Source organism: Borostomias antarcticus, assembly GCF_949987555.1.
Source record: "Borostomias antarcticus genome assembly, chromosome: 12".
Classification (NCBI taxonomy): domain Eukaryota; kingdom Metazoa; phylum Chordata; class Actinopteri; order Stomiiformes; family Stomiidae; genus Borostomias; species Borostomias antarcticus.
Window position 1 is genome coordinate 19,571,962 of NC_140245.1, and position 27,317 is coordinate 19,599,278.

General features: G+C 44.3%; 1 protein-coding gene across 2 annotated transcripts in view; it reads left to right on the forward strand.

Annotated features, from left to right (window-relative positions):
* agap1 (ArfGAP with GTPase domain, ankyrin repeat and PH domain 1) overlaps positions 1 to 27,317 on the forward strand; it is a 342,978-nt gene that overhangs the window by 240,462 nt on the left and 75,199 nt on the right. For both annotated transcript variants that reach the window (XM_084446818.1, XM_084446819.1), the window contains exon 10: positions 21,926 to 22,030. In XM_084446818.1, coding sequence (XP_084302944.1) covers positions 21,926 to 22,030 — 105 coding nt within the window. The remainder of the gene's footprint in view (positions 1 to 21,925; positions 22,031 to 27,317) is intronic.

Here is a 27,317-nt window from a genome sequence, read left to right on the forward strand (position 1 = left end):
TTGCCTATTATGAGCCTAATGTTAACGTTACTGTTTACAAACGTAGCACGTTATGAGCCTAACGTAGCTAACGTTACAGTTTGTGTTTTGTTTACGTGGCTGACAGTACTGCGCTTACTAGCAGCATAGCTAGCTAGCTAGTGGCGCTAGGATTAGTTATCCTAATTGTATGTTTGTCCCGCAGGTGAAAGACGTGCTGAAGCCGTTCAAAGTAGCCACCTTGGCGTTATCAACCGAAAACTACCCAACAGCATCAGCGGTCCTCCCTCTGCAGTACGTTCTTCTGTCACAACTACAGCCCTCCACCGATGACCCGACAGGACTGAGGGAGATGAAAAAAATAATGTCAAGTGATATAAAGGTGCGATATGGCCCCGGAAAAGATGCCTTCTTGCTACTTAACACCGCCAGCTACCTCGACCCGCGTTTTCACCGGCTGGTTCATTTGAAACGAGAGCAGCAGCAGGCAGTGCGAGAGGTGGTTCGTGTGGAGCTGGCAAAGCTCAACGAGGAGACACACGAAGAGGAAGGCCAAGAGGAGAACGCAGTGACTAGAACGGATGAGCCACAGCAGCGCCAGAGGAAGAATGCTCTTAGCGCCATGGGGGACCTCTTTGGCGATGTGTATTGCCAAAAGTCACCAGGAGGTAATAATAATTACAAAAACATTTAAAGCTAATTTTATTGAGTGCCTTTCATAACTCAAACTCGCTATAGCCCTACATTGGAAATATAAAAAGTGCATTATGAAACTTAAACAGCACAATAACACTACTATTTTTTTTTAAACAGTTACTAAGCCAAATGAAGATGTGCTCCAAAGAGAGATGATGGTGTACGAGAGTGAGACCCTGCCCCCGTCTGACAGCAACCCGCTGTCCTGGTGGGAGGAGAAAAGCCTCAAGTACCCCCACCTCGCCCAGCTGGCACGGCGCTACCTGGCAATATGTGGGACCTCCGTGAGGGCGGAACGAGTGTTTTCCACAGCGGGGAACATAGTAACAAAGAAGCGCTCTTCTCTAGAACCAGAAAGTGTGAATCACCTTGTCTTTTTGGCCAACAACCTGTAAATGGTTGACGAGGGTTGTTGAGTCTTACATACTGCAGCCAGATAGCCCATAATGGCAAGTTCTGATTTAGCCTAGGCTACATGTTTGATTAATGGGATATACATCCTACTACCTTTATTTATCTTTTATTTGTCTTTCAGTACCTAGCCTGACTGTCTTATTTTTATTTATTTTTGTCAAACAGTGAAAACCTACTGTTCAAGCCAGGGTCTGACATAAATTAAAAGAACAGTTGTTGACATTGTGTTTTGTATTTGCTTCTGAAAACATCATTGCTTATCGATATTGCCTATGATACAATGCCCACTAGTGGACAGAATGTGCACAACTTTATTTTAATACCTAGGTAGGTCTTTCTGTAAGAATTTAATGGTAAAAATATTATTAATAATAATTCGAATATATTCGAATATTATTATTAATAAATAAACGAACTTCGAATATGATTTTGGGGCAAAAGTCCCAGCCCTACTACAGCTACAGCTCAAGTCTAACCGATCATCGCAGCACTGCACTTTCAAACAGTCACTGCTCACGAGCATCTCAGATAGGCGGGGCCCCTAGTAGGGGGGTATGCTACTAATGGGTTGTCAACAACAATACAAACATTTTTTTATTTTACTTTAACTTTTTATTTTTTGCCACAATCAAGACACACTAAACAAATTTCACAATTATTTTGAGATAGCCTACATTAGAAAGTCTTAAAATTATGCTATACTGGTGCTATACTGGTGACATAATTACATAGAATGAAAATTAAATGAAAAGCAATGGGTCGGCTATCCAGTCACCTATACCCAGCCCTATGCTACAGTACCTGACTCACTCATTTAAATCTCTCCCCTCGCAACCACACTGCTAGCCTACTGGTTGAAAGAGGATATTTTACGGGATGAAATTCACACAGGTCTTAGCTGTATGTTCTTGGCTGTACTAGTCGTATTAGTCTATGAATCTCCATGTCAAACTGCAAGGGCGAGGCCAGATTATAATTACGATTGGTTTCAGCTGCCACATTTATCATGCCTGATCATTTGTAGCCCACAATGAGATTGGCACCATACAAATGTTTGATGAAACAGACGTGAAGGCTGCCGTAGTATCATCATTTCTGCAATCAGATCTGCGCTGGTTTCAACGTTGATAAATTAGGTCCATTGTCTCAATGCGCAAGAGCCATTAGCCTATGCAGGAATGTCTTTGCTGGAATGTGGAGACCCCACAGCCGTTTAGATCACCTACAGTAGGGTGAATCTAAGAGTTATTGCATTATAGTGTTACAGTAGACTATTGATTCTTCTTCTTTGTTTGGGTGTAGATGTTTCACTCCCTTGCGGCTGGAGTGTGAGAAGTTTATGGAGTTTATGGCCTCCTCCCAGCGCTCTTCGGCTGAGTCTAGACAGCAAGGCTGAGGCAAGTCTGTCTGTCAGCTCCTGGGGGGGCACGGAGGAAGGCAAAGTAGAGACTCTCACACTCCGCATCCCAGCACGTTTTTTTTTTTAAGCTGCCAACGTCCACGCACAACCACTCAATCTCAGAGCCAGTCGGGGATTGGTCAATAAGAGTCCAGTTCAACCTTTGATTTGGGAGAACATTACATTACCAAATTTGGGAGAACTAGCTTACCTGCTGTTACGCAGTGGGTCTCCTTGTAGAAGCTAGCCCAACTTGTGATATTCCCACTATTTCTTTCTTTATTATTATTCTAGTTCTCCCCACTTTTTTGAACCTTAACTAGTTCTTCATACTTTGTGCTAGAAACTTAATTCAAACTTTAAAATATTCATGATGTTTAGCTGTTTCAGGAGTCCATTCAGATTTTTGATATTTTTTATAGTTTTTTAGTAATTTAACTTTTAAAACTATTTTTTGTCCCATTGAAACTGCTTGAAACTGCTTTTGGAATGTTCAGAAACTTTAGGTTTTTAGAGTGGTGGCAGCAGTTGCTTTGAAAATATTCACACATGGGGTAAACTGCTGGCACTCCTACAGTTTTGAAAGCTCACACACATATTATACATCAAAATGTTCGCACAACTGTGCTGATTCGTACAATGTAAGTATCTAAGCCGTGTGACTTATAGTTTTCGCTGTATGACGATTTGTTCGGCAACCGCGCTCTCCATTGAAACGTATGGGCCCACACTCTACCTTTTGAGCTGCTAATTTTGCATTTGTACCCTTTTTCTAACTCGTCGCCATGCCTACAGTTTTTAAGCTACACAGACATATCATAGCCTAAAATGTTCAGCATTTTCTCAGGATTCCTACGGTGTCAATATCTAGGCTGTGACCTTTATACTTTTTGAGAGAGAGCTGTCTGAATCCAACATGCCTTTGCATTGAAGTGAATGAGAGGATGCTCACAGTGTCAGTTGGGATTTGAATTTGGGGACACGTGCAGGCTCTCTGTACAGGCACCCTTTTATGACTACTGTGGTAGCATTCTTTCTTTTTTTCTTTCCTCCTTGCCTTCTTTCCTTCTTTCTTTATTTCTTTCTTTCTTTCTTCTCACTTCATAATAGTAATAGCAATAGTGTTTATAGTAGTTATTCAGTATTTACAATAGTTAGTAGTTATGATATTATTGGCAGTAGTTGTTACAACCATCTTCAGCAACTGCCCACCTCACATTTTCTCCAGGAAATGTACTTTCTAGTTTTGATTTGATATTTATTGATTGTATATTAGTTTAGTATAACACTATAGAGTGTTGTTAAAAACTGACGAGGGGTCGTAATCCTCAACACCGCTGTCATCAGTATAATACCAGTGAGTGTTATAAAAAAGTCGAACAGATCCTGTTTAAAGGAGAATTCAAGACTGATTTTGTAGCCTCTAAAGACATGTAATATGTGTCTTGTTTACAATTAACTTAAACCAAACCAGAAAATGTAATTATTGTGCGTGGCTGTAAGCCAGTTAATTTTCCTGATGGAAAAGGGCTAAGATTGAATTGCTATTCAGATTCAGGGGGGGAGCCAGGCTACTGATCCTCTCCTTCATTCTGTCCGCCCGTGCAACAGAGTGGGCCGCAGCCTCGGTTAGGCCCAGGCTAGGTTTAGGGGTGCCCAATCCCCCTTCCCTAACCAGTAGTGATGAACAGCAACCGGGTCCTGAAGCCGAAAACCAGCCAGTCACTGGAGCATCCTCTGTGCCGGCAGTCTAGCCCTGTAGGAGACAAAAGAGCTAGGAACGTTGGCGCTGGAACACGCTGGAACCTCAGCTGGCCTGATGGAGTCCTCCTTGGTTTGGCCCCTTTCTTGGAGATGTAGGCTTTGTCTGGACTGGAGTTGGCCTGGCACCTAGCTGCCATTGAGTAGAACCCGCGATGACGGTCAGTTGTCTAGAAGACAACTTCCGATCGCCATTCAGTCACTGGTGCTGGACATGACGCTGCTTCTTGGCCCCTGTTTGAAACAGCTTGCAATTCTGGAAAAAATATTATTTTAGAAGAGTTATGGTTGCACAACATGGAGTGTCTGTCTATAAAGTCATTTTTCCCCCATGGGGTGATAAGTCAGTTTATGTCCAGTGTTCCTCAATGACTTGATGACATTCGGATCAGTTTTTTTTTCCTTCATGTGATATCTCTTTTCAGCCTTCACCCTTCTATTGACACCATTTCTGACTGTGTCAACCAATGTAGTACAATTAGTAGGAGAAAAAACATTGTTGGAAAAAACTAAAATACAAAACAAGAAATGAAAAACTTTTAAAGGGTGAGTGTATAAACAACAGTACTTGCAACCACACCACTTGATGTCAACACAAGTACACTTCACCTTCAAAGGTCACACTCGGTCAACTGTTTAAAGTCCAGGTTAACCCAGTTCAAATTTTTGTTATGAGCTTCACACACCACAGGAAAACATGTCATTAACCACCCAGCCAAATCTGAGTGATTAAAAATGTCGCTAAGTATATAAAATAAGGCTTCAAAATCGGTTAAAAATCAGCAGCATTCTCTGGTCTGAGACTGTGGGGGCGTGTCTGCTGAAGGCACCGAAGCCACACCCAATTGCGTGGGGAGGGGGTGTGGAGGGAAGAACCTGTCAAATAGTACCGTTCTCTGGTCTGCATATTGTCACACTGGCACGCCGTCTCTTTTGTGGTAGGAAGGCACAGCTTTGTGAAAACAGAGAGGAGTTGAAATTACACTTGTCTAATGAGTCAAACGCACAGATGCTTCCTCCTAACCTACCTCCTGACAAACAACACAGGTAAAACTGTAGCTACTCTATACCAACGCGCCAGTGTTACTGCCCTTAGATGCAAAATACAAAAACAGGCAACGAGGAATGTATGAGTCTGTCCCTATTTTCTCCCTGCCACCTCCGGACCCATTCCTATCCCTAACAGGCGATCCTGTCGTCCCTTGGGATCAATGGAAAAAGTTGTTTAAAATGTACCTTTTAGTCACTGGCTTGAACAGCGCTGATAGCGCGAAGAAGCGTACACTACCGGAGTTGATAATCGGGAGACTCATCCACTCTCGTTGGCAATGTTATGTGTGAGAATAACGAGCACTCGGCTTCAACTTTCCCGCACCATATTCAACAGAACGTTCAGCCAGTAGCCACCGAGCACCGCTTCACTGGGAGAGGGTGCGTCTTTCTCCAGCTGCAGCTGGTCTAACTAACCATCCCCCTCGCTCCCGTCTCCCGGTCTCCCGCTGGAGAAATATATTGTTACCATTACCGGTGAACCCATACGCATATCAGGTGCCACAAATATGGCAGGCAGTTTCTGTATAGTTAACGCTTATAGTCATAATATATCATCCGTAACGTTATTTGGTGGGTGGTCGCCTGGTCGGTGCTACTAGCTATGTTAGCTAGACTAAGGTTATATACACACTCCCATTTGCAACAATCTACATAGATAATGTTAGCTATAATTCCTCCTAAGATTACATATAATTAATCATAGCTGACATTACCACATAAATGTCAAGACACATTTTGTAGATTAACGTAGCAGTGTATTTTCCTATTGCTTACGTTACCTAGCTAACGTTATAACGTTAATTAGCTATAAGCACACAAGGCAGCGCTGTCGGCACCAAAGGTTGATGCGACAGGAGGAGAATGGAGGCCGGGGAGGGAGATGGTTGGCTCCGCCGAATTCACCAGGACCAGTCGTGAGTCCGTGAAACCCAAAAGCCTCATATTATAATTGCAGAAGCTTTCGGGAGTGAAATGTTTGCTGCAGAGGCGGGCGCTAGCGGTGACAGACTCCTCTGTAACACCATGGCTCTTCAAAAATGCTAACCCATTTGCTTCTCATTTCAGCTTTACTCGGGAGTGAAAGAAGGAGACCTTATCATCCCATTCCTGCTGGCATCCAGGAAGGATGCATTTTCGTTTAGTTTTATGCATAGGCATTGCTAACTAAGAAAAACTAGCTAATTCTAGACTGTTGGTTAAAACTAGCTAATTCTAGACTCAAGATTGAGCAGAACCGAAGATTCAAATCCGTTCTAGCTTTATATAGTGTTAGGGCGGGGATATGCTAAGAACACCGCTCTACGTCATCCGGTACCGTTTTAAGCCCGCCCAGAAAATCCAGAAATCAAAACTGGTCAAAAACACAAAACTGGTCTAACTTCACAATTCAGTACTACACATGGTTCATCCCATTTTTACATGTTATCAGCAATGCATCACTAACACATAGAATGTGTTTTCAAGCAAATCTCTGATTTTGGTTAACTGGGAGTTTAAGGTGTGGTCATTTCGTGAGTATAATTTGTTTTCTTTACAACCACACTTTAGTGCAACATAACCCCATTACTTTATCCAAGTATCAAAAAGATCTTGAAAATAAAATAAAAGAACAACAAACTAATTATATTAATGGAAGCTCAAATGTCAGGATATCTGAAATGGAATTAAAACGGAACGGTTAATTCATTACAGAAGAGGAGAAAAGTAGTAGGTCACTACCTACTTGGAAAAAACAAAATAATGAAAAGAAATTCTCAAACAAGTCCCAAAAATTCACATTTAAATTCCCAAGTGGTACGTTGAAACAGATGTATAAAAGTAGATACATTAACAGGAACATAGAGAAATAATGAATAGCCAAAAACAATGGCTAAAAACAATGCCATTTGCATGTTTTAAGTGTTAAGATTACAAGGTGATAAAATGACACCCCCGTTCAGAGAAGGTTGGGGGGTGAACTGTGGACTCAACAGCAGGGGGTTGTAAAACAACCCAAATGGCTGTGGTTTTCTCTTCAAAGGAAATCCAGGTTAACAAGAGAGTAATTTTACCCCAAAATAAATTTAACTAATTTAATTTGTTTCCAAGATGTGAGGCACACATTAGGAGTCTATAAGACATAGCACATCAAACTATACACAAAGTCAAAATTACTCAGTTTGTATTCTTACAAACATCAAAATAAGATTTATATTCCTGTGGGTATTATTCTCTTGAATCCAAAGAAAAAATGGAAATTGGATGTAAAATTAAAAACGACCTAAAATAAATAAAATAAAACACTTCATTTCTGAGTTTCTTATTCATAAAGAAATAAAAATGAACAGAGTTGAGAATAAAAGGACAGAATATCCAAAACCTTAAAATTCCACCATTACATTGTAATGGTCTTGGACCCCAAAACAATGAATAAGTAATGTACAGTTTAATGCTAATTAAAAAAATTCTTAAGGAGTTTATAAACCTAATACTATCATTTAAAGTCAGGAGTACCATATTCCCTATGGAATCTAATGGAAAAAATAAGAGATGGAAATGCTGGTGATTTTCACACCCCTTGGCTGGATGGGGGAGTGTAATGGATACGTTTGATGTAACTATCTGAAGAGAAAACATTTTTTGCCGAGGTTCACTCAAAAGGTTCAAACTCTGGGTTATTAGCCAAAACTCAGATAACAGTTGCAACCGGCCCCTGTCAAGAATGAATCTCACAGAAATTTGTCTATTTTTACAGGTTAAAAAAAACGCTTGTCTCTAGGTCAAACTATTTCAGAATTATGCCGGCCTAAAGAATATATGGTATTTAGAAGCGCTGGCGCGCCCTGTGTATATAAGAGGGAACTCGTAACGAGATTTTCTAAAATATATTGCATTGGAAGATGGTGTCATACTGAATCGAGACCAAAGTTATATTAGGCTATGCGTCACTCCCTCTTGAGGCTGCAAGCGGTATTTCCCAAAACACCATTGAGATTCCTGTAAAATTACTACTCCCAAGGGCTCCCTACTCTGTGTGTGTTTGTGTGCGTGTTGTAGAGCGACTTAGAGATGTAGCTACCTGTCGCCCATTAGCACTCAGTGTACACTCCATTTTACTGTGTGTGTGTGTGAGGAGACGGTGGCTAGCCCCCTGCTTCCCCATTAGCAGGCTGTTTACGTTCTATTTCAATGATAGCCCTGCCTTCATCTGACTCCTAGCTGCCTCACACCGCTCACCCTGCTCCTAAACGTGGTCTACCCCAAATTGAAGCAGATGCACCATTACTCTAACTCTGCACACGCCAGTTTTTCCGAAGAGGGGTAGTGGAAGAATCTGTTCCTTAATACAAATGTGCAGCCCTAGCCCAGGGTGTCCTTCCTGGTTTTCCCTCTGCCCATGCTGGGGATAAATCGGTGCTGGTAATCACTTTGGCAGATGTCTGAATCTGTTAGGTTAGCCTCGCGCCTTGTTCCTCGGAGGTACGGTTGTAATTGTAGGCCAATTAATCACGCGAGGACGATGATGCTCCCTGAGTCGGTGGCACCGGCAGAGCAGCCGCCCTGGCGTTCTGGCGCCGAGTCTGAACACGTTGATCAGAAGACAAACAAACAAGCCCAGTGGATCGTTGTACAGGTTACTCTGAAATAGTGGTGCACAATTCTGGGAATATTCACTAACTTCCCTTGGGAATGAACTGGAATTTATGGGATTTAATGGGAATTAACAGGACTAAACTGGAAAACAGAATTTATTCCTGTTAATTACATACATTTCCAGTTTATTGCCATTAATATCCATTAATTCCCATAAATTCACAAACTTTGTGAATATTCCCGGAATTGTATAACCCTACGCTGATGTCCCACGTTATTGGTCTAAACTTTCTTGGCAACCTCCGTGTGCGCTTGTGTGTGTGTGGGTCAGGGTGTGTTTGTGTTAAGACATTGTGATTGTGTGTGCGTGTGTGTGTGTTCCAGCTCTGCTACACCCGTGCCTAGTTTATTTGCCGCTTGCTGTGATCTCATTATGGGTGGGGGCGGGGGAGGGCTGTGGGGGGCAGAGTGTTTCTGACTCCCCCTCTCAAGGTGACGGCACACTGCTCTGCTGCCATACAGGCTTTGTAGAGGAAATGCCTTCATTAGGACACAGTGCTCATTAAAACGTGCACAGGGCTTGGCCAGGCGAAGCAGCACACATACTGTACTGCAGGCTGGCCTGGTTGGCTATAATGAGGACGGGCCGTACTCCCACTCTGCAGCAATTAAGGCAGCCTGGAGCACAGGTCCACTGCCCCCCCCCCCACACACACACACACACTCAAACACACATTGACTTTTGTGTGGGGAGGAAGGGGTCAGTTATGTCACCAACTTACACGCGCCGGGCCATCTTGGGTCCCTTCAAACGTGGCCTATTTTGTGACCTCATTCTCACGAGTCCTCGACTGGTGTGTAGACTCTTCTCCCTGGGCAGTTGGGTACCGGCTTACTCCCCAGAGGTAGGGTGTTATGGCATGTTCAGGTGTTGTGTATGTTTAGTGGAGGTTGTTTTGGCTGGGATCTCCTTCTCGACAGGTTCAGTGAAAGGTCAGTGTCTGCTGTTTCTGCGGCTCTCTCTCTCAGGATGCAGGTTAACAGTTTTTTAGATAAAATACGTTATTGGTCACTGATGTTTTTTTTCTAAAAAGTGAGTGGCGAGCGGATGCGCAGGCTTTGTTTACAGACCCTGTTTTACGGCTCGGTCTCCGTCGACATCTGCTCCGTGCTCCTAATTAGCCGGTCATTACCGGAGAGAGGGAGAGACGCTCGCACATGTCTCTGTCAGCCGCCTGACGGAGGCACTTTGAAAAGCAACATTCTAACAAATTAATTTCCTCCGCCGCAGTGGCCTAGCCAGAGGGGTCCATGCTGGGCTGAGTGAGGAGCGGGAGAGAGGATCCACAGATTGGATAGCGGGGCTCCAAAGAGGGGAGTTGCTGATTGATTCTGAGATGACAGTGGTCTTCTCATTATGGAGATTCACTCTCACCTTTTCATTTCAGCTGGAGTTAAAAATCAGAGAACAAACTCTGTGAACTCCATCCATCACTGGAGAACACTATTGCAGACGATACAGTTTTGGGTGTTCAGATCTGCAACACCTGATCCATCTTTCCAAGCAGCCAACCATGCTAACCCAGTGGTTATCGGACAATTTCCGTCAAGGCAATAAAATGTAAAACAAACACTTCACTTGTAGGCCACGTTCATGTTGTTCTTGTAGGCTTACAGTCATCCACATTGTTCTACAGGCCTACAGTCATCCACGTTGTTCTACAGGCCTACAGTCATCCACGTTCTACAGGCCTACAGTCATCCACGTTGTCATTTCGGGTCTCGTGCTGCGTTTTTCCAAGTTCCTCCAAATGCGCCGGGCTGTGAGCGCGCCCCTTTGTTGCAGAGCTGATTAGTGTGATGGTTGTAATTGCCTGTTGTAGAGGGAGGCTGTGCGCGGGACCGCGTGGTGTTGAGCGAGGCTGCTTTGTAAGGAGTTAAATTGGATGGTTAACTCGGGTGTTATTTACCCTGTAATTCATTAGTTTGGCTGCGCCATTGGCAGCGGGCAGGCTGTAATTTCACGCTTCGCAATAAAAGATGTCTCATAATCTGCTTCATTTAGCAGCCAAAGAATTTAATGAAATTAACTGCGGTCCTAATTAAGACGGTGAATATTAAAGACCTGCTATCAAGTCTTTAACGAGTGTGACATGATCCGCCTTCCGCCGGATTGGAAAAATATAATTTCCCTGGGAAAGGTTGTCACCGCTTGGAGCCATTTTGGCCATGATGACATTTTTGTCATGCACACTAACCCCTGGAAATTAGATTTTTCGGAGGGGGGGATGGGGGGTTGTCTAAGTTTGAGAAATAATTAACGAAGGAACACAGGCGTCAATCAAAGCCTGTTTTTCAGATTTCTGTTCAGTAGATCTATTTACAGTAGTCTCCATGGAGCAGTGGCGTTTTTGTTTGATACAGCTTGCACACTGGAAGTGGCCCCATGGTGGTTTCGTTGGTTTATGGTGTGTGTGTGTGCGTGCGTGCGTGCGTGCGTGCGTGCGTGCGTGCGTGCGTGCGTGCGTGCGAGAGAGAGAGAGACACACACACACACCGGATCCACTATAGATAGAGAGGTTGGACTGCTCACTGATTTCAGTTGAATCAATCTCCCGTTTGATACACTATCTGTTATCACATGTTTACTGAGAAAGAGGATCTTCTTCTTTAAGGAGATGGACAAAAGCAATCAGTACCGACCTCCTGGGCCTGCTACTGAACGAGGGAAGAATGGGTCTCATTTTCAACGAGGGAAGAAAATAATAGAATGGGCTTCTCTCTTCACCCTCTCTCTAATCCCCCTCTCACTGTTAGCAACATGTATGGCTGAGGTGGTTTTGAACTCTCTAATCAAGTGAGAGTGCTGAAGTAAGGTTTGGATAATTGAGTCTAATTAATTGCCCAGAACTGCTAGTGGATAAATCAGAGGCAGAGTTGTTTTTGTTTAGTTAAGTGTTGGTGTTTTTTTGGTGTGGTGTTGGTCCTGCTCTTCTGGGGTTAGGGTTGGGGTTTAGTGTTGGTATTTTATTTGGTGTAGTGTTGGTCCTGCTCTCCTGGGGCTAGGGTTGGGGTTAGTAGGTGAGTATGCAACAATGAATTCTAAACCTAACACCCATGATTAATCTTAAGGCACTATGATAGATGGGGTCAAGGGACTGTAGGATAGAGGCTGAGGCGTGCATGTTCAGGGTGTCACCATAATCAAGAATTGGCAGGATGCTTGTCTGCATAATCCTTTTTCCTACTCTCCTGGGGAAACAAGATTTGTTTATATATAGAAATCAGATTTACGTTTAATTGTCCCCCACCCGGCGACAGCCGAAGGGGGGCGACTTGAGGTTGGCCGGTGTCAGTCGTGAGTGAGTCTGTCAGTCCCCCCGTAGTACCAGAATCCACCACAAAAGGGGCGCCTTTCCAATGTGTTTTTCCGTTGACAAGTACATTTAGATTTTTACATCAAAAACTATGCTTGGTGTCTCAGACAAGTTTACTCGGGAAACCATGTACTGTCTACATCCGCAGAGAGTAGAGCTTGAGGTGTTTAGTTGAGCTACATATGTCTGTATTTCAACATTCATTATAGGACTTAAGATCATACAGGTGCATGGACTTGTTTGCCCACTAGATGGAGACGTTATTGTCCTCTTTCTCACTCTACCATAGTTTGTAAAGAGCTTACTTTGGTCAATCATTGATACACATGATGTGACATTAGTAGTGCCAGATATGTCTGTATCTCAACATCCATTATGGGACTTTTGACCATACAGGTGCATGGGCTTGTTGGCTATTAAAACGGCGCTCATCCGTCGTTGCTTTCTACACAAAAAAACTGTGTGTCTCAGTGTAGAGACAGTCCATTGTAGCCAGGGGCCTTTTTAGCTTGACCAACCACATGAGCTGGTTAGAGCTCACGTAGTAGTACTCGTTGTTTTTCCCATTGCCAGTACATTAAGATTTGAAGACGGAAACTAGTATGCTATGTATTTCAGTAAAAGTATAGTCTATTCTACTGAGGGACATTTTTACTTTTTAGGAGTTTAGATGCTCAGATACTTAGATACTTAGATACAAAACTCATTGTTTTGCATGTTAGGGGTCTCATAGATTAGTAGTGTATCATATTAATTCAAAAAGAAATTCCATCTTTCCACTCCATCATTGCCACAAAGGAATATGCATCATTGGTGGGGAACATGTTTACTGTGCACTTGTTTTGTTTCTTAAATAAGTGATATGGTGGCAGGAGGATAGATTACATTCTAGCCACATGCCTAAATTCGGGTCCTACTAATCACCACAAAGTACCCCAAAGTACCCCAAAGTATACCCCGAAATACCCCAAAGTACCCTAAAATACCCCAAAGTACCACAAAATACCCCAAAGTACCACAAAATACCCCAAATTACCATAAAATACCCCAAAGTGCCTGGAAATACACCACAAAGTACCCGAAAATGCCCCAAAGTATACCCTCAAATACCACAAAGTACGTCAAAGTATACCCCAAAATACCACAAAGTACCACAAAATACCCCAAAGTTCCTGGAAATATACCACAAAGTACCCCAAAATACCCCAAAGTGCCCCAAAGTATACCCTCAAATACCACAAAGTACCACAAAGTACCACAAAGAACCACAAAGTACCATAAAATACCCCAAAGTGCCTGGAAATACACCACAAAGTACCCCAAAATACACTACAGTACACCAAAATACCCCAAAGTGCCCCCTAATACCCCAAAGTATACCCCAAAATACCACAAGGTACCACAAAATACCCTTAAGTTCCTGGAAATATACCACAAATTACCCCAAAATACCCAAAAGTGCCCCAAAGTATACCCTCAAATACCACAAAGTACCACAAAGAACCACAAATTACCCCAAAGTGCCCCATAATACCCCAAAGTGCCCCAAAGTATACCCCAAAATACCACAGAGTACCACAAAATACCACATAATACCCCAAAGTGCCTGGAAATATACCACAAAGTACCTCATAATACCCCAAAGTACCCCAAAATACCCCAAAGTGACCCCAAGTATACCCTCAAATACCACAAAGTGCCTGGAAATAAACCCCAAAGTGACCCCAAGTATACCCTCAAATACTGGAATTTGTTCAAAAATGTTATACTGTGTGTTCAATACAGATGTTATGACATTTGGAGAATATAATATATTAAAATAAACATTTGTTTTGAAAATGTGGTATTTTGGGAATGGGAAATGGACTGCACATATAAAGCACTTTCTTTCCTGCACAAAGAGCTTTATAATTGCCTCTCCTTCACCATGCACTCAGCGCAATGGCAGCCAGATGCCATGCAAGGTGCTAGCCTGCTCATTGGGAGCAATTTGGGGTTCAGTGTCTTGCCAAAGGACACTTCGGCATGTGAACAGAAGGAGCTGGGATTCAAACCAGGGGCGTTTTTAGGATCCAAGGACATCAGGGGCTTAGCCCCACAGGGAGTCAAATGAATGCGTTCAGCATCTCTCACTGCCAGTTAGAAATTTTCCACTAGCCGCGATGCTACTTTTCGCTATGTTAAACTCCATTGACTTATGCTAAAAATTTTAGCGATCTAAAAGTCCGCTATTTTCGGCTTTTGGGGTCTTTCAGGAGGGTGGGGTACGTTAGCTAACGATAGAGGTTAGCTGCTTTACTGTAACTAGATTCTAACTGAAGGTAGCCTGTTTGGCGAATTAATTTGAATTCATATCAAAGGTCAAAATTCTAGTAAAATTAAAGCTGCTACGCAGCGAAGAGGCGGGGCCAGGCAATTTCGACAAGTTTAGGAGCAATAAGCGAGAGAATAGGAAGACAACAAGAAAGTTGACATTCCAATGTTCATTTTGCATCGTAAAACATTTGTATAACATTTTGATGCATTGTAAGCTCGATTTTGATAATTCAACAATCTGGTCAATGAGTTTGAGAATTACAGTCTGAAGATCCAGTGTAGCAAGTTTGGTGTTAATTGATTGAAAAATGTGGGATGAGATATGTTTATTCATTTTTACAGGTTTTGTTTGCTTTTCTTCATAATTGAACATTAACTTCAGCAGCTGTGTGCTCAGTCAGTGGCCAATCAATGAATTTACTCATTTTAATCCTCGGCGGGGGCTGGGTAGGGTTGCCAACAGCGACGTCTCCGATTGGTGGAGCTTGCGTTTGATTGTGGGTAGTGCAGTTTTCTCAGTAAGAAGTGTTGGTTTCGGAGGACAGAATTAAACATATTTTTAAAAATTCAATTTTTGAGATAAAATTCTGAAAAAAATCACACTACATCTACCCTTTCATGACGATTTTGCCCTAATTTTTCATGAACATAGGACATTTATTATAGTAAATGTACAGTATTGGTAATAGTCAAACATTTTGATGCATCATGCGCTCAGTTTTTGATATTTCAAAAATCTGTCTGGATCATTTGGTGTGGGCTGTCTGATGATGCAGTGCATGCATTTTTCTTGCAATTGAAAAAAAAATGTGGGAGGAGTTAGATTTAGATATGTTCTTTTCCATTGACCGTTTGAGGGTATAATTCAGAATACTGTAATATTCTTATATTCCTGCACACATTCTATTTCTGTGTTATGTAGAGTGGTGAGATGCACCAGTGATCATTTTAGGGGCAAGGCCATTTGGCCTTCAGTGTCACTCAATTTTTTAGGGCACAAAGGCCACATGCCAAGGCAAAAAGGCCATTGAGAGACTTAAGAGGATTTGGAGCATACAAATAAATGACTGAAAAGCAGTAGTTCAGTGATCCCTTTATCTGAATGGTCTACTGAATTTTTACCACCCAGATAAGATACAATAGCCAAACTGTTCTCTATGCCCAATAAATAAGAAACATGAATGACATGAAAAATATAAATAGTCTACTTTATATTTTGTATCAAATGATCAGTGGCGATTTTACATTAGGGGCAGGTGGGGCAGTGCCCCACCAGGTGGCACTGTTGTGCAAGATGCATCTTAGCCTACAACTGTTTCGGAAAAATCTATTTTATAATTAATACAAAATAGTGATTCAGTGACTCAGTCAGTGGTGAAAATAGCATGTATAAATATAATAAACCTGACTGACAATATGTATAGTGCTGTTTTGCAGTAATTCCCTTTGTATGAGTGTGTCACAGACTGCTCTGACTCGGCAGAGGGGCACCGAAGCGTTCTCCCCTACTGTTGCTATAGCGACAATGTGAGCGTGGTCGGGAGTAATGTGAAAAAATATCACGCAGATTTAATTGGGTGGAGGGGCAGAAAAGTCTCTTCCCCTACGAAATCTACCTGGCAACAGGTTTAGCCAGGGAATAATGAAACAACGTTGATCAAAGTTGAACTACTGGGTCATTGTCGATTTCGATCTACGTTAGCCAATGCTGCTAGCTAAAGTTTTGTAGAGATTTAAAGTGTTTTCAGGTGCAACAATGAATAGTTTAGATTATTTGTTGAATGTGCGGTTTAGTACATTGAAACTTGAAGAGAAACTGGAAATAAAACGTTTAGGGCCACACGACCAGAAGAATTGGTGCTGCTTCAGGCTGGAGATAAGGTAACCCGTACCTTCAAACAGGAATGGTTTGAGAAAAAGAAGTGGCTAACTGCTAGCACCTCGAAAAGTGCGCTGTTCGGTTTCCCTTGTATTCTTTTTGGTGGAAACTCTGTTTGGGCATCGTCTGGATTCAAATACATTAAACATCAGAAAGAACAGCGAACCTGAACCCAGGCATTTTTCGGTGCATTTTTGAGACGATGTGTGAGGGGGACTAATGTGGACAGTGCACCTTCACTCTAGTAGACTATTTGGGAGTGATATACAGTAAGTGGAGTACTAATAGGTTATGCGTAGTGCCCAGGTCTGATGGGTGCACACTTGTCACTTTCAGAACCCTGGACATGCGCTCTCTTATGGGTCTAAGCCTACTCTGCGTGTGTTAATGTGTCGTTAACTTTGTGTGTTGTAGCATCTGCTCTGATGTACCTACCGTAGACTAATTGGCTACCTTCAGTTCTTGTGATGGTGACATAATATAAAACTGCCCCTCCAGAAATGCCATGCTAAAATCGCCACTGCAAATGATGCCTCCATAATGTTGTCATAAGTCATGCAATCTTGGTTGAATCATACAGAGCCGAGCCAGCATTATGCCCCTTCACTGGAAATGCTATATAGCGCTATAGTATAGCCAAGCAACTGACTGACAATCATCCATGCACTAAGCAGCACAATCTGTTTCAGTTGATGTAGTCTCTTTAGTCACATTCTAGAAAGGCACTATAGTGCAACGTACCGTAATTAGACTAGCTAGCTAGCTATCAATAGCCAGTGTAATCGGATTATATCTGGCTATGCTAGCTAACTAGCAAGCTAGTAGGGCTGTCAACTTACACAGGTATTAAAAACAAGGTTTGATTCAGTTAAGCACCCAATAAGTAATCTATCTACCTAGCAATAATTATGCAGGCTATCAATAATGTAACATAAGCTAACGTTAGCCAGCTAACTGAAGCTGTGCCTGTGGTCTGTGGAGTTAATTAGCTAGCCATCACGTTAGCCATCACCCGGCACAAAGAGAGACTTTCTCTGCTCTGGAAATTATTTTGTAGAAAAAGAAGAATAGATGGGCAATGGCTAGATAGCTAAGGCATTTTGAACCATGTAATTAATTAGCTATCGATATAGTAAATTCAGACCTTGTTTGCTTGCTTGCGCTCTTAACGAACTATAATGCAACAGCAGTCCTTGCAGCTGGTTGCACGTGCTAGTTCCACATCGCATCAAAGCCACTAGCAGGCTACAATTGTATACTACCGGTGTAACGTTTTATTGATATCAACGTAGCCTCAATTGAATTCATTTCAGAATATCAAGAAAACAGCAGGAGACCACTGATGCTTTTAAAGCAACCTTTAGATTTAGATTGTAGCAGGGGCACAAAAGCCATGGTGGCCACAGCGGGTAGAATTATTTTCGGGGCATCACAGCCAGAGGGAGCGGCATCGACGGCCATGGTCATCGTGTAATTCCCACCCTGCCAGTGACGGATCAGGGCTCTTGATGGAGAAGATAATTCATTTAGTTTTACTGGCAATTAGAACCAGTAACCAGCTAACGAGTGTTGAATTGAATTGAAATATGATTGAAGTAGCTGAAGGGCTTCATTGGTAGTGGGCACTGTTGTGTACAGTACCTTGTCATCAGCATAGAAATGAGCCGTACAGTAGGAAAGATGAGAAGCAATATCACTTATTTAAATGGTGAAAAGTAAGGGACCAAAAATAGATCCTTGAGGGACTTCTTTCTTTAGGGTCAGAAAGGAATATTTAAACTCATCTACTAAGACAGCTTGCATTCTATTTGATAGGTAATCCTCAAACCTTGCATGTATTTGCATCTAAGCCTATTTCGGCTTGTTGATGTCGGTGTGTGTGTGCGAATGAGCATTATTTTCTATTCAAATAATTATCTGCTTTGTGTGTTTATCCTTGTGTGAGTTTATCCTTATGACTGGTGGAGTGAATGGCAGTTATCGCTGTTACTGTCTTCCCACAGTCGGCAGGCTGTGAGAGTTGATAAGGGCTTTGGACACGTCAGTTGCCTGGCTGCAATCACACACACACTGACACACACACAAAAACACATGTACACACAACCCCTGTCGCGGGATGATGAATGACCAGTAGGTGTGCTCCTCAGGCTGGATCAGATGGCCCCCGCGATAGAGAATAGTGCAGCTTTTACCGACATGTCAGTCATTATGGCACCGAGCCCTCCCACGCACCCCTGACACCCCCTTGTCAGTTCCCTAGACCTGAGCTGCCTGTGTGGGGATGACACCCCTAATTTAGCCCCCTGCTCTCCAGAGAGGCCTGAGAACAAAAGAGCCACGGACTCTTCAGATCCCCTGGCTCTGAGGAGGTTTTGTCCGAAACTCTCAGGGGATAGTGCCTCCCCCATATCTCCTAAATGGACTGCTGTCATTCTCCTCAAGGGGGCAAGGGAGAGTCCATTGTTTGGGGAAAAAAGGGGGAAGGGGGTGTGATTGAGTGAATAAAGACTAGATTAGTCTGTTTCAATAGATGGTCAGTCTGAAGTTAATGAACCTGGGAAAAAGTTCCCTTATCAGATTGTTTGTTTACAACCATACTCACTGCTCTTCTGGTGGGCTCTCTGGAGAAATGGGAGAAGTGCGCCATGCAAACCTCTGTAGACACTACTGGACACGTTGTTTTTGACTACCATATATAATATGCCCCTGTTTTGTTGTGAAACTATAATCCCGCTATGGCTCGCACTAATTCCACTGCACATTTTTTGGAAGTTCTGCCGTAACAAATGACTTCATCTCCTCGCCCCTGAGCATGCAACCTTTTCCCGAGTAGTACCTTACCATACTTCACTCAGAGGGGCAAGTGGCGCAGAAGGAATGAGGAAAAGAGTATATATCCGGCTTGTATTTATTCCCTCCATTTATTTTCGAGCTGTGGAGACCTTGTGAGCTGTCATGGCCCCCTGAAGGTAAAATAAGAGGCGACGCATGTGTCAGGAGCCCGGGGAGTTGAATAATGAAAGATATTACCCATCAGGAGGAGTCCTCGACGTGGCGTTCTATTAGCTTCGCCTCGCAAACTGATCGCTTGTCATCCCCGGCAACGGATGGGCGAAATTAATACTCAGATTTCTGCCCCAAAACCTGGTTGGTCACCTAAGAAATATGGACGACCCTTGTTGAATTCAGCTCATCGTGTAGCTGGTCCTTCAGTGACTTGACAGGAGCCAGTGCCTTTTTTTTTTATTACCCTGCTCTTACTTCCTGTCCTCACACACAGCCTGATCTGTCACACCTCCAGTCTCTCCTCAGACCTCTTCATCTCCTACTTTCTCTCTCCTACTTTCTCTCTCTCACACCTAAACATGCATGCACACACATACACACTTCATCTCTCTCTCTCTCTCTCTCTCTCTCTCTCTCTCTCTCTTTCTCTCTCTCGCTTTCTCTCCCCTTCACTGTTCCTCTCTAACATACTCATGCCTGGAAACATGTTGCCGTTCTCTCCAAGAACAGGGGGCTATGGATGTGAAACGGGGGGTTATGGCTGTTGAGCTACACTGACAGCTGCATCAGGGCAAAATGAAGAAGCTTGTCGAGTTGCGTTTAGCGCGCAGCGGAAGCCCATGTTGTCGTTCCACTTTTGTACCAGGCACAGAGACACGGGCCTCAGCGCCGGTGTACACGCGCAAGCCACGCGCACGGCCTCCAGCCCCTCTCTTCTTGTTGGACTCTCGTGCTTCATTTCAATCGAGGCAGGCTGTTCCTTTCCCCCTAAGTGTCAAAGATGCTGGGCCTGCTGATCCTGTCTGTAGAATGTTGAATGCTGACACCGTCCCCTCTCAGACCAATGTGAGAACAAGCTGCATCTGTACCAGTACACATTGCAGTTCATCAAATCCACATCGTCCTCTGGGCAGGTCATTGGGGACCAGGATCTCTTTTCAGAAAGGGGTCATTCTCTGCCGTGACCACGCAGGTGCTGAGGAAGCGCTTATTGGTGACGCTCTCTATTACTCGTTCCTCAGTCATGTCGACACCGTGCGCCTCGCCGCCAATTAAACGACGGGCGCCATCATCCCCCAGTGAGGTCACACCTCACGCCGACTCCCTCCCCCCGTGTGTCTGCGGAGCACGTTAAAGCCCTCGCTAATGGAATTAGAATGGGGGGGAACGACCAAAAGCCGGGTTCTGTCCATCTTCCCCCACCCTCTCCCTATCGCGTGCCAGATAGCCACATCCAATCACCCCCCTCTCTCCTCCAGGCTTTCTCTATTAATATCCTTGTCTGTAGCCTTAATGTTGAACAGGTCCAGTGAAGTGACACGCGCGGTAGCCTGGCTGTAATTGCTAATCAGTGGACAGGTTTATCCCCCCACCTCTCTTCTTCTCTTCTCCCTCTCTCCCTTTCTCTCTCTCTCTCCCTCTCTCTCTCTCTCTCTCTCTCTCTCTCTCCCTCTCTCTCTCTCTCTCTCTCCCTCTGTCTCTCTCACCTAATGAATTTGGCTGAAATGAAGAGTGGGCGTCCAGAGTGGTCAGTGAGCCGCGGCTGATGTGTGTAGGAGAGGGAGAGTGGGGGAAAGAAGCGCGTTAACAGGCTTCCTCTCTCTTCTCTCACCACTGCTTACTTCTCTCTCAAAACGACACTTAAATTTAAGTTGTTTTCCTTTTCAGCGTAGGTTTTATTTTTTTTATTTTTTTTAAGTTCCTAGTCATGGAGTAAGCAGTAGTTTCTGTCACATGAATGCATTTGTGAGAGATTGATTTGTATAAATGCGTTTTCCTCTACGGTTGGCTTTCATTCATTTGTTGTGCTCTCTACACACAGTATAGGAAGGGAATAAAAGATAGTGTTGTTAAATGTGTCCATGCAGAGGGAAAAGCGTCCTTAAGGTTCCCACAGGGATAAATGTGAACAGTATAATTGAAAATTTAGTTGATCCAACTAGGGATGCACGATATATCGGCAATCATATCGGTATCGGCCGATGTTAGTCATTTCTTTATGACTTTTTTCATATCGGTATCAGAAAACATCTGCAAAACATGACGGCAATGTTAATATCTGTTATCAGTATCATCCAAAATATTATAAAAAAATAAAAGAGTATTAGTTGAGTATTCTGTCCTGTTTTCTTCATGAGGTAGAGTATTAGTTGAGTATTCTGTCCTGTGTTCTTCATGAGATGGAGTATTAGTCGAGTATTCTGTCCTGTTTTCTTCATGAGGTAGAGTATTAGTTGAGTATTCTGTCCTGTGTTCTTTGTGAATTAGAGTATTAGTTGACTATTCTGTCCTGTGTTCTTTGTGAGGTCGAGTATTAGTTGGGTATTCTGTCCTGTGTTGTTCATGAATTAGAGTATTAGTTGAGTATTCTGTCCTGTGTTCTTTGTGAGGTAGAGTATTAGTTGGGTATTCTGTCCTGTGTTCTTCATGAATTAGAGTATTAGTTGAGTATTCTGTCCTGTGTTCTTATAGGGCATGCTCCTGAAGAGGAGCGGCAAGTCCCTCAACAAGGAGTGGAAGAAGAAGTATGTCACGCTCTGCGACAACGGACTGCTGACCTACCACCCCAGCCTGCATGTGAGTATCACCTGTACACACACACACACACACACACACAGACGCTCTCTCTCTTTCTCTGTCACACACGCACGCACACACACGCACACACATACGCACACCCTGACCCAACACACAGTACACACTCTCCGCCTGACCCAACACACACTAACATACACTCTCCGCCTGACCCAACACACACCAACACACCCACCCCCCCCCCCCCCGCCTGACCCGACACACGCTAACACACACCCCCCGCCTGACCCAACACACACCAACACACACCCCGTGCATGACCCAACACACACCCCCCGCCTGACCCAATACACACTAACACACACCAACACACACCCCCCGCCTCACCTAACACACACCAACACACCCCCCCCGCCTGACCCAACACACACCAACACACACCCCCTGCCTGGCGTGGAACAGCAGTAGCGTCGCTCAGTAGTGGAGTCTGTCACAACGGCATCTGTGCTCGTTTAGCTCAAACTCGTGCTACCTTTAACCCTCTTCTTTATTACGGGTCTTGTCGCTGCCCTTGTTGCTAATCCGTCAGCCACTGTGTTTGCCTATTAGTGAAGATATAAGCAGTGGAAATGTGTGTGTGTGTCTCCACTGTAGCAAACATTCTGTCTTCCTAAAAGATAGAGGTAGACGAGGGGGCTGACACACACACACACACACACACACACACACACAGCCCTCTGCTGATGGGAGCAACATTAATTAGGACCCCCGCGTCATTTGTTTGCACACGTCTGACATTGATGGTGTGGAATATCACGCTGTAATGGCGTCCTCTAATTGCCCCGGCACGCTGCCCTGTTGGCACACAACGGCCACAATATCCCATCCCCTACGCCCGTTTATTGCTACTCCTCTCCTTCTCTCTCTCTCTCTCCCTCTCTCTTCTTCTCCCTCTCTCCTCCTCTGTGGCTCTGCCTCCCTCACTTTGTCTTTCTGTCTCTCTCCATCTCCTGATATGCAATCTGGCCTTATTGTTATTGTTAATTAAAACCGGAATCATTTTCCTAATGTGACACTGGTTCCCAGCCACACACACACGCACGCGCGCATGTGATGCAGACAAATGTACTAATGGACTAATGGATGGATGGGTGGATAGGTGGATGGGTGGGTGGGTGGATGGATAGGTGGATAGGTGGAGGGCTGGTTTTGAATAGATGTAATGGTGGAGGCACATTGATTCTGTCCCGTCAGCGTCCCGCCTCCTGCTGCAAGCGGCTGAGAGGCCTGGACAGGGAGGAGGCTGAGAGGCCTGGACAGGGAGGGGCTGAGAGGCCTGGACAGGGAGGGGCTGAGAGGCCTGGACAGGGAGGGGCTGAGAGGCCTGAACAGGGAGGAGGCTGAGAGGCCTGGACAGGGAGGAGGCTGAGAGGCCTGGACAGGGAGGAGGCTGAGAGGCCTGGACAGGGAGGAGGCTGAGAGGCCTGGACAGGGAGGAGGCTGAGAGGCCTGGACAGGGAGGAGGCTGAGAGGCCTGGACAGAGAGGGGCTGAGAGGCTTGGACAGGGAGGGGCTGAGAGGACCACTGACTGGACATTTCTGAAACGCTGATGGACTTCAGGTCCCTGCATGTCTGTTTGGGATTCACACGTCCTCTGAGCTTTGCGAACCTGCCTCTATTTTCTCAGCCTAAATGGTGCTTTATTTTCAGGAGGAAATGCTCTGCTCTTATTTCCTGTCCTCACACACAGTCTGATCTGTCACACCTCCAGTCTCTCCTCAGACCTCTTCATCTCCTACTTTCTCTCTCCTACTTTCTCTCTATCACACCTAAACACGCATGCACATGCATGCACACACATACACACTCTTCTTCTCTCTCTCTCTCTCTCTCTCTCTCTCGCTTTCTCTCCTCTTCACTGTTCCTCTCTAACATACTCATGCCTGGAAACATGTTGCCGTTCTCTACAAGAACAGGGGGCTATGGATGTGAAACGGGGGGTTATGGCTGTTGAGCTACACTGACAGCTGCATCAGGGCAAAATGAAGAAGCTTGTCGAGTTGCGTTTAGCGCGCAGCGGAAGCCCATGTTGTCGTTCCACTTTTGTACCAGGCACAGAGACACGGGCCTCAGGGCCCGGTGTACACGCGCAAGCCACGCGCACGGCCTCCAGCCCCTAGCGCTGAACCCCTCTCTTCTTGTTGGATTCTCGTGCTTCATTTCAATCGAGGCAGGCTGTTCCTTTCCCCCTAAGTGTCAAAGATGCTGGGCCTGCTGATCCTGTCTGTAGAATGTTGAATGCTGACACCGTTCCCTCTCAGACCAATGTGAGAACAAGCTGCATCTGTACCAGTACACATTGCAGTTCATCAAATCTACATCGTTCTCTGGGCAGGTCAGCGGGGACCAGGATCTCTGTTCAGAAAGGGATCATTCTCTGCCTCTCAGCCCCTCCTATTTTCAGGAGGAAATGTCCTGATTAAAACCACAAACTGAGAGACCATGGAGAGATGGCAGCGCAACGCAAGCAAAATGTTACGTGATAGAAGATGGTCTCATCTCAACACAAACACACACGCACGCTCACACACCTGCCTACACACACACACACACACACACACACACACACACACCCCTCCAGCACAGAGCAGGTTTTCTTGAGCATTATAATGCATCTGAAGCTCAGGCATCAATTAGAGTGTTTGCAGAGGCTAATAGAATGAGACTCAATCAACGCTCCTAATTGCCCGACTATGTGCAAAGAAATCACATTAATGTTGCTAATTAAGCGGATGGCAATAGATGCCACGTAATTGCTGAGAAAGTCTCCACTCCTCAAAGAAAACATGCTAGAGTGGTGCAGATGGTGAGAGCTTTACATTCAGACTGAGATCAGGTAGGTCTTTCCTGCACCCCCACCAAATACGACTAGAGAAAATTGTGCAGATGCATCGGGCTATTATTATTCTTTAGCCATTGATTATTTTGGTTTTAAATATCATTCAGATTCATGGATTTGTTTGTATATTCAGTAGCAGAGTCTGGCTACACACTCAAATAGACCCCCCCCCCCCACACACACACACGGCACTAGTACTCACGGATGCTGTTCCTCTGGTCTTGCTCGGTCTTACGGCCCGATGATGAAAGCTCCCCAATGCAAATGGAGATGCAATTACCTCAGTCAAGCTGTGTGCTCTGCGCTGCCCCCCGCTGGCCCCCGCTCCAGGGCTCTCCGGTGGCTTGTTACGCCGCCTTGAGAGTACTTGGCTTTGAATTGGCCTTTTGTCAGTCTCCTGTGAGATGGGGGCGGTCCAGGGACAGGCCTGCCTCTCAGCCTGCTGCTGCTGCTCGGGCCTCAATCACGCTAACGGACACATACACACGCACACACACATGCGCATACGTACTGTACATACATACATACACACACACGCGCGCACACACACGTGCATACATACACACACACGCACACAAACATGAACATACATACACACATGCACGCACACATGCGCATACATACACACACACACACACACACACAAGCACATACATACACATGGCACAGTTATGCTGATTTCCCACACAGATACATTTGCGTAATACGTGCGCGCACACACACATTCAGGCACACACACTGGAAAACAGTATGCACGCTCACACACACACACAAACACACTGGGTGCCCAGTGGGCATGAGAGCTTAGTTTCTGGTCATGGTCATGGCTGGTAATCTGGGAGAGGGTCTGACTGGCCCTGCTCCGGTCACTCACCACTGGGAACCGTGCGGCGGAAGAGGATTTTAACAAGGGCCTCCCTCCTGTCATTAGGGCCTCCATTGCTAGTGCAGAAACCGTCAGGAACCGTGGGTTCCACTTCACAGGGGCCTCGCTCGTACAGTATGTGAGTGTGATGATGAAGAACGCTAAGATCCTTTTATTATTTATATATATATAGATATATATATGTATATATATATATATATATATATATGTATGTATGTATGTATATATATATATATATACACACACACACACACACCAGAGTTTCTGTTAGCCGGTAATTACCGGTTTTTGTCCGGAAAAATCTGTTGAAGTCCGATATATTAAAATCTCTCCGGTCATAATGTCCGGACAAAATAATCCCCCCTAATTGTATTAGGCCTACAATAGGCTAAAATTAAATTTCCATATATCATGATCCCTTTTGAATATAAAAAAAACAATAGGCCTATTCATTTTGTTCCGTTAATGTGTAGGCTACTGCCTATGCGATAAAAAAACAGCCGTAAGATAAACCTGCCTATAGGCCAGCGGGCCACCATAGCAAGCGACAGGGAGCCTGATCGAGGTACGGTGCTTGAGGCGAAAATGGCGAAAATGCATAGGCCTATTAATATCGAATGGAAATAAGCCTATGCACGTTGTAAATTCTTACACTTTATTTAAGTAGGCTATATTTATTTTCAAAGAGTTTTGTTCTATTTTAGCCTATCTGATAAAAGGCAGAAATTAGGCTATAGGCCTAGCCTATGAATTCCAATCAGCGCAGCCGTAGGCCTTGAATTAAAATGTTACGAGAAGCCTACATGTTGCCAAACCTCTTGCACTTTTAAATAAAAATGTTATATCTAGACATGCATTGTGGCATTTCTTTATTTAGCCCAGCCCGTCTATCAGTTGTTTCTCAACAGTTATGTCCTCCTCATCCTCATAGCCTACTGCGATGTCCGTGGTTATAATGACGCTGTTTTGTTGATAAAAATGGTAGGCTAAAACTAGAAAGAGAAATTATTAAACACATATTACTGTCGAGAATCCCAAACCATTTAGCCTACATCCTCAAAACCGATTATGCAATTGAAATAAACATTAATGTTCTAGCCTACAGTCGCAATTCAAAGGTGACTATTTTTGTGGCTGTGTAATTACATATAGGCCTAGCGCATGGAATCATGACAGCCTATCACATTTAATCATACAGATGCGAAATGAGACAATAAATGGCATATATAAGCTACACAACGGCCAATCACCGTGACAAACACCTATAATAGGCCTAATATTATATTATAATATAATGACCGGAATTTCTCCAGTTTGTCCAGAAAAGTCTAATCTTCCCGGACACATTGACCGGTACCGATTTTCTCTAACGGAAACCCTGACACACACACACACACACACACACACACAATGAGGTATTGAGTAAAAGGGTATTGTCGTCTTCTCTTTGCGTTGGTGTAGCTCCCACTATCCACAGCCATGACTTTTCAGTTCATGGGTACTTTTGGACGTGATCTCATCAACAGCAGCCGCTTCTCCCTCC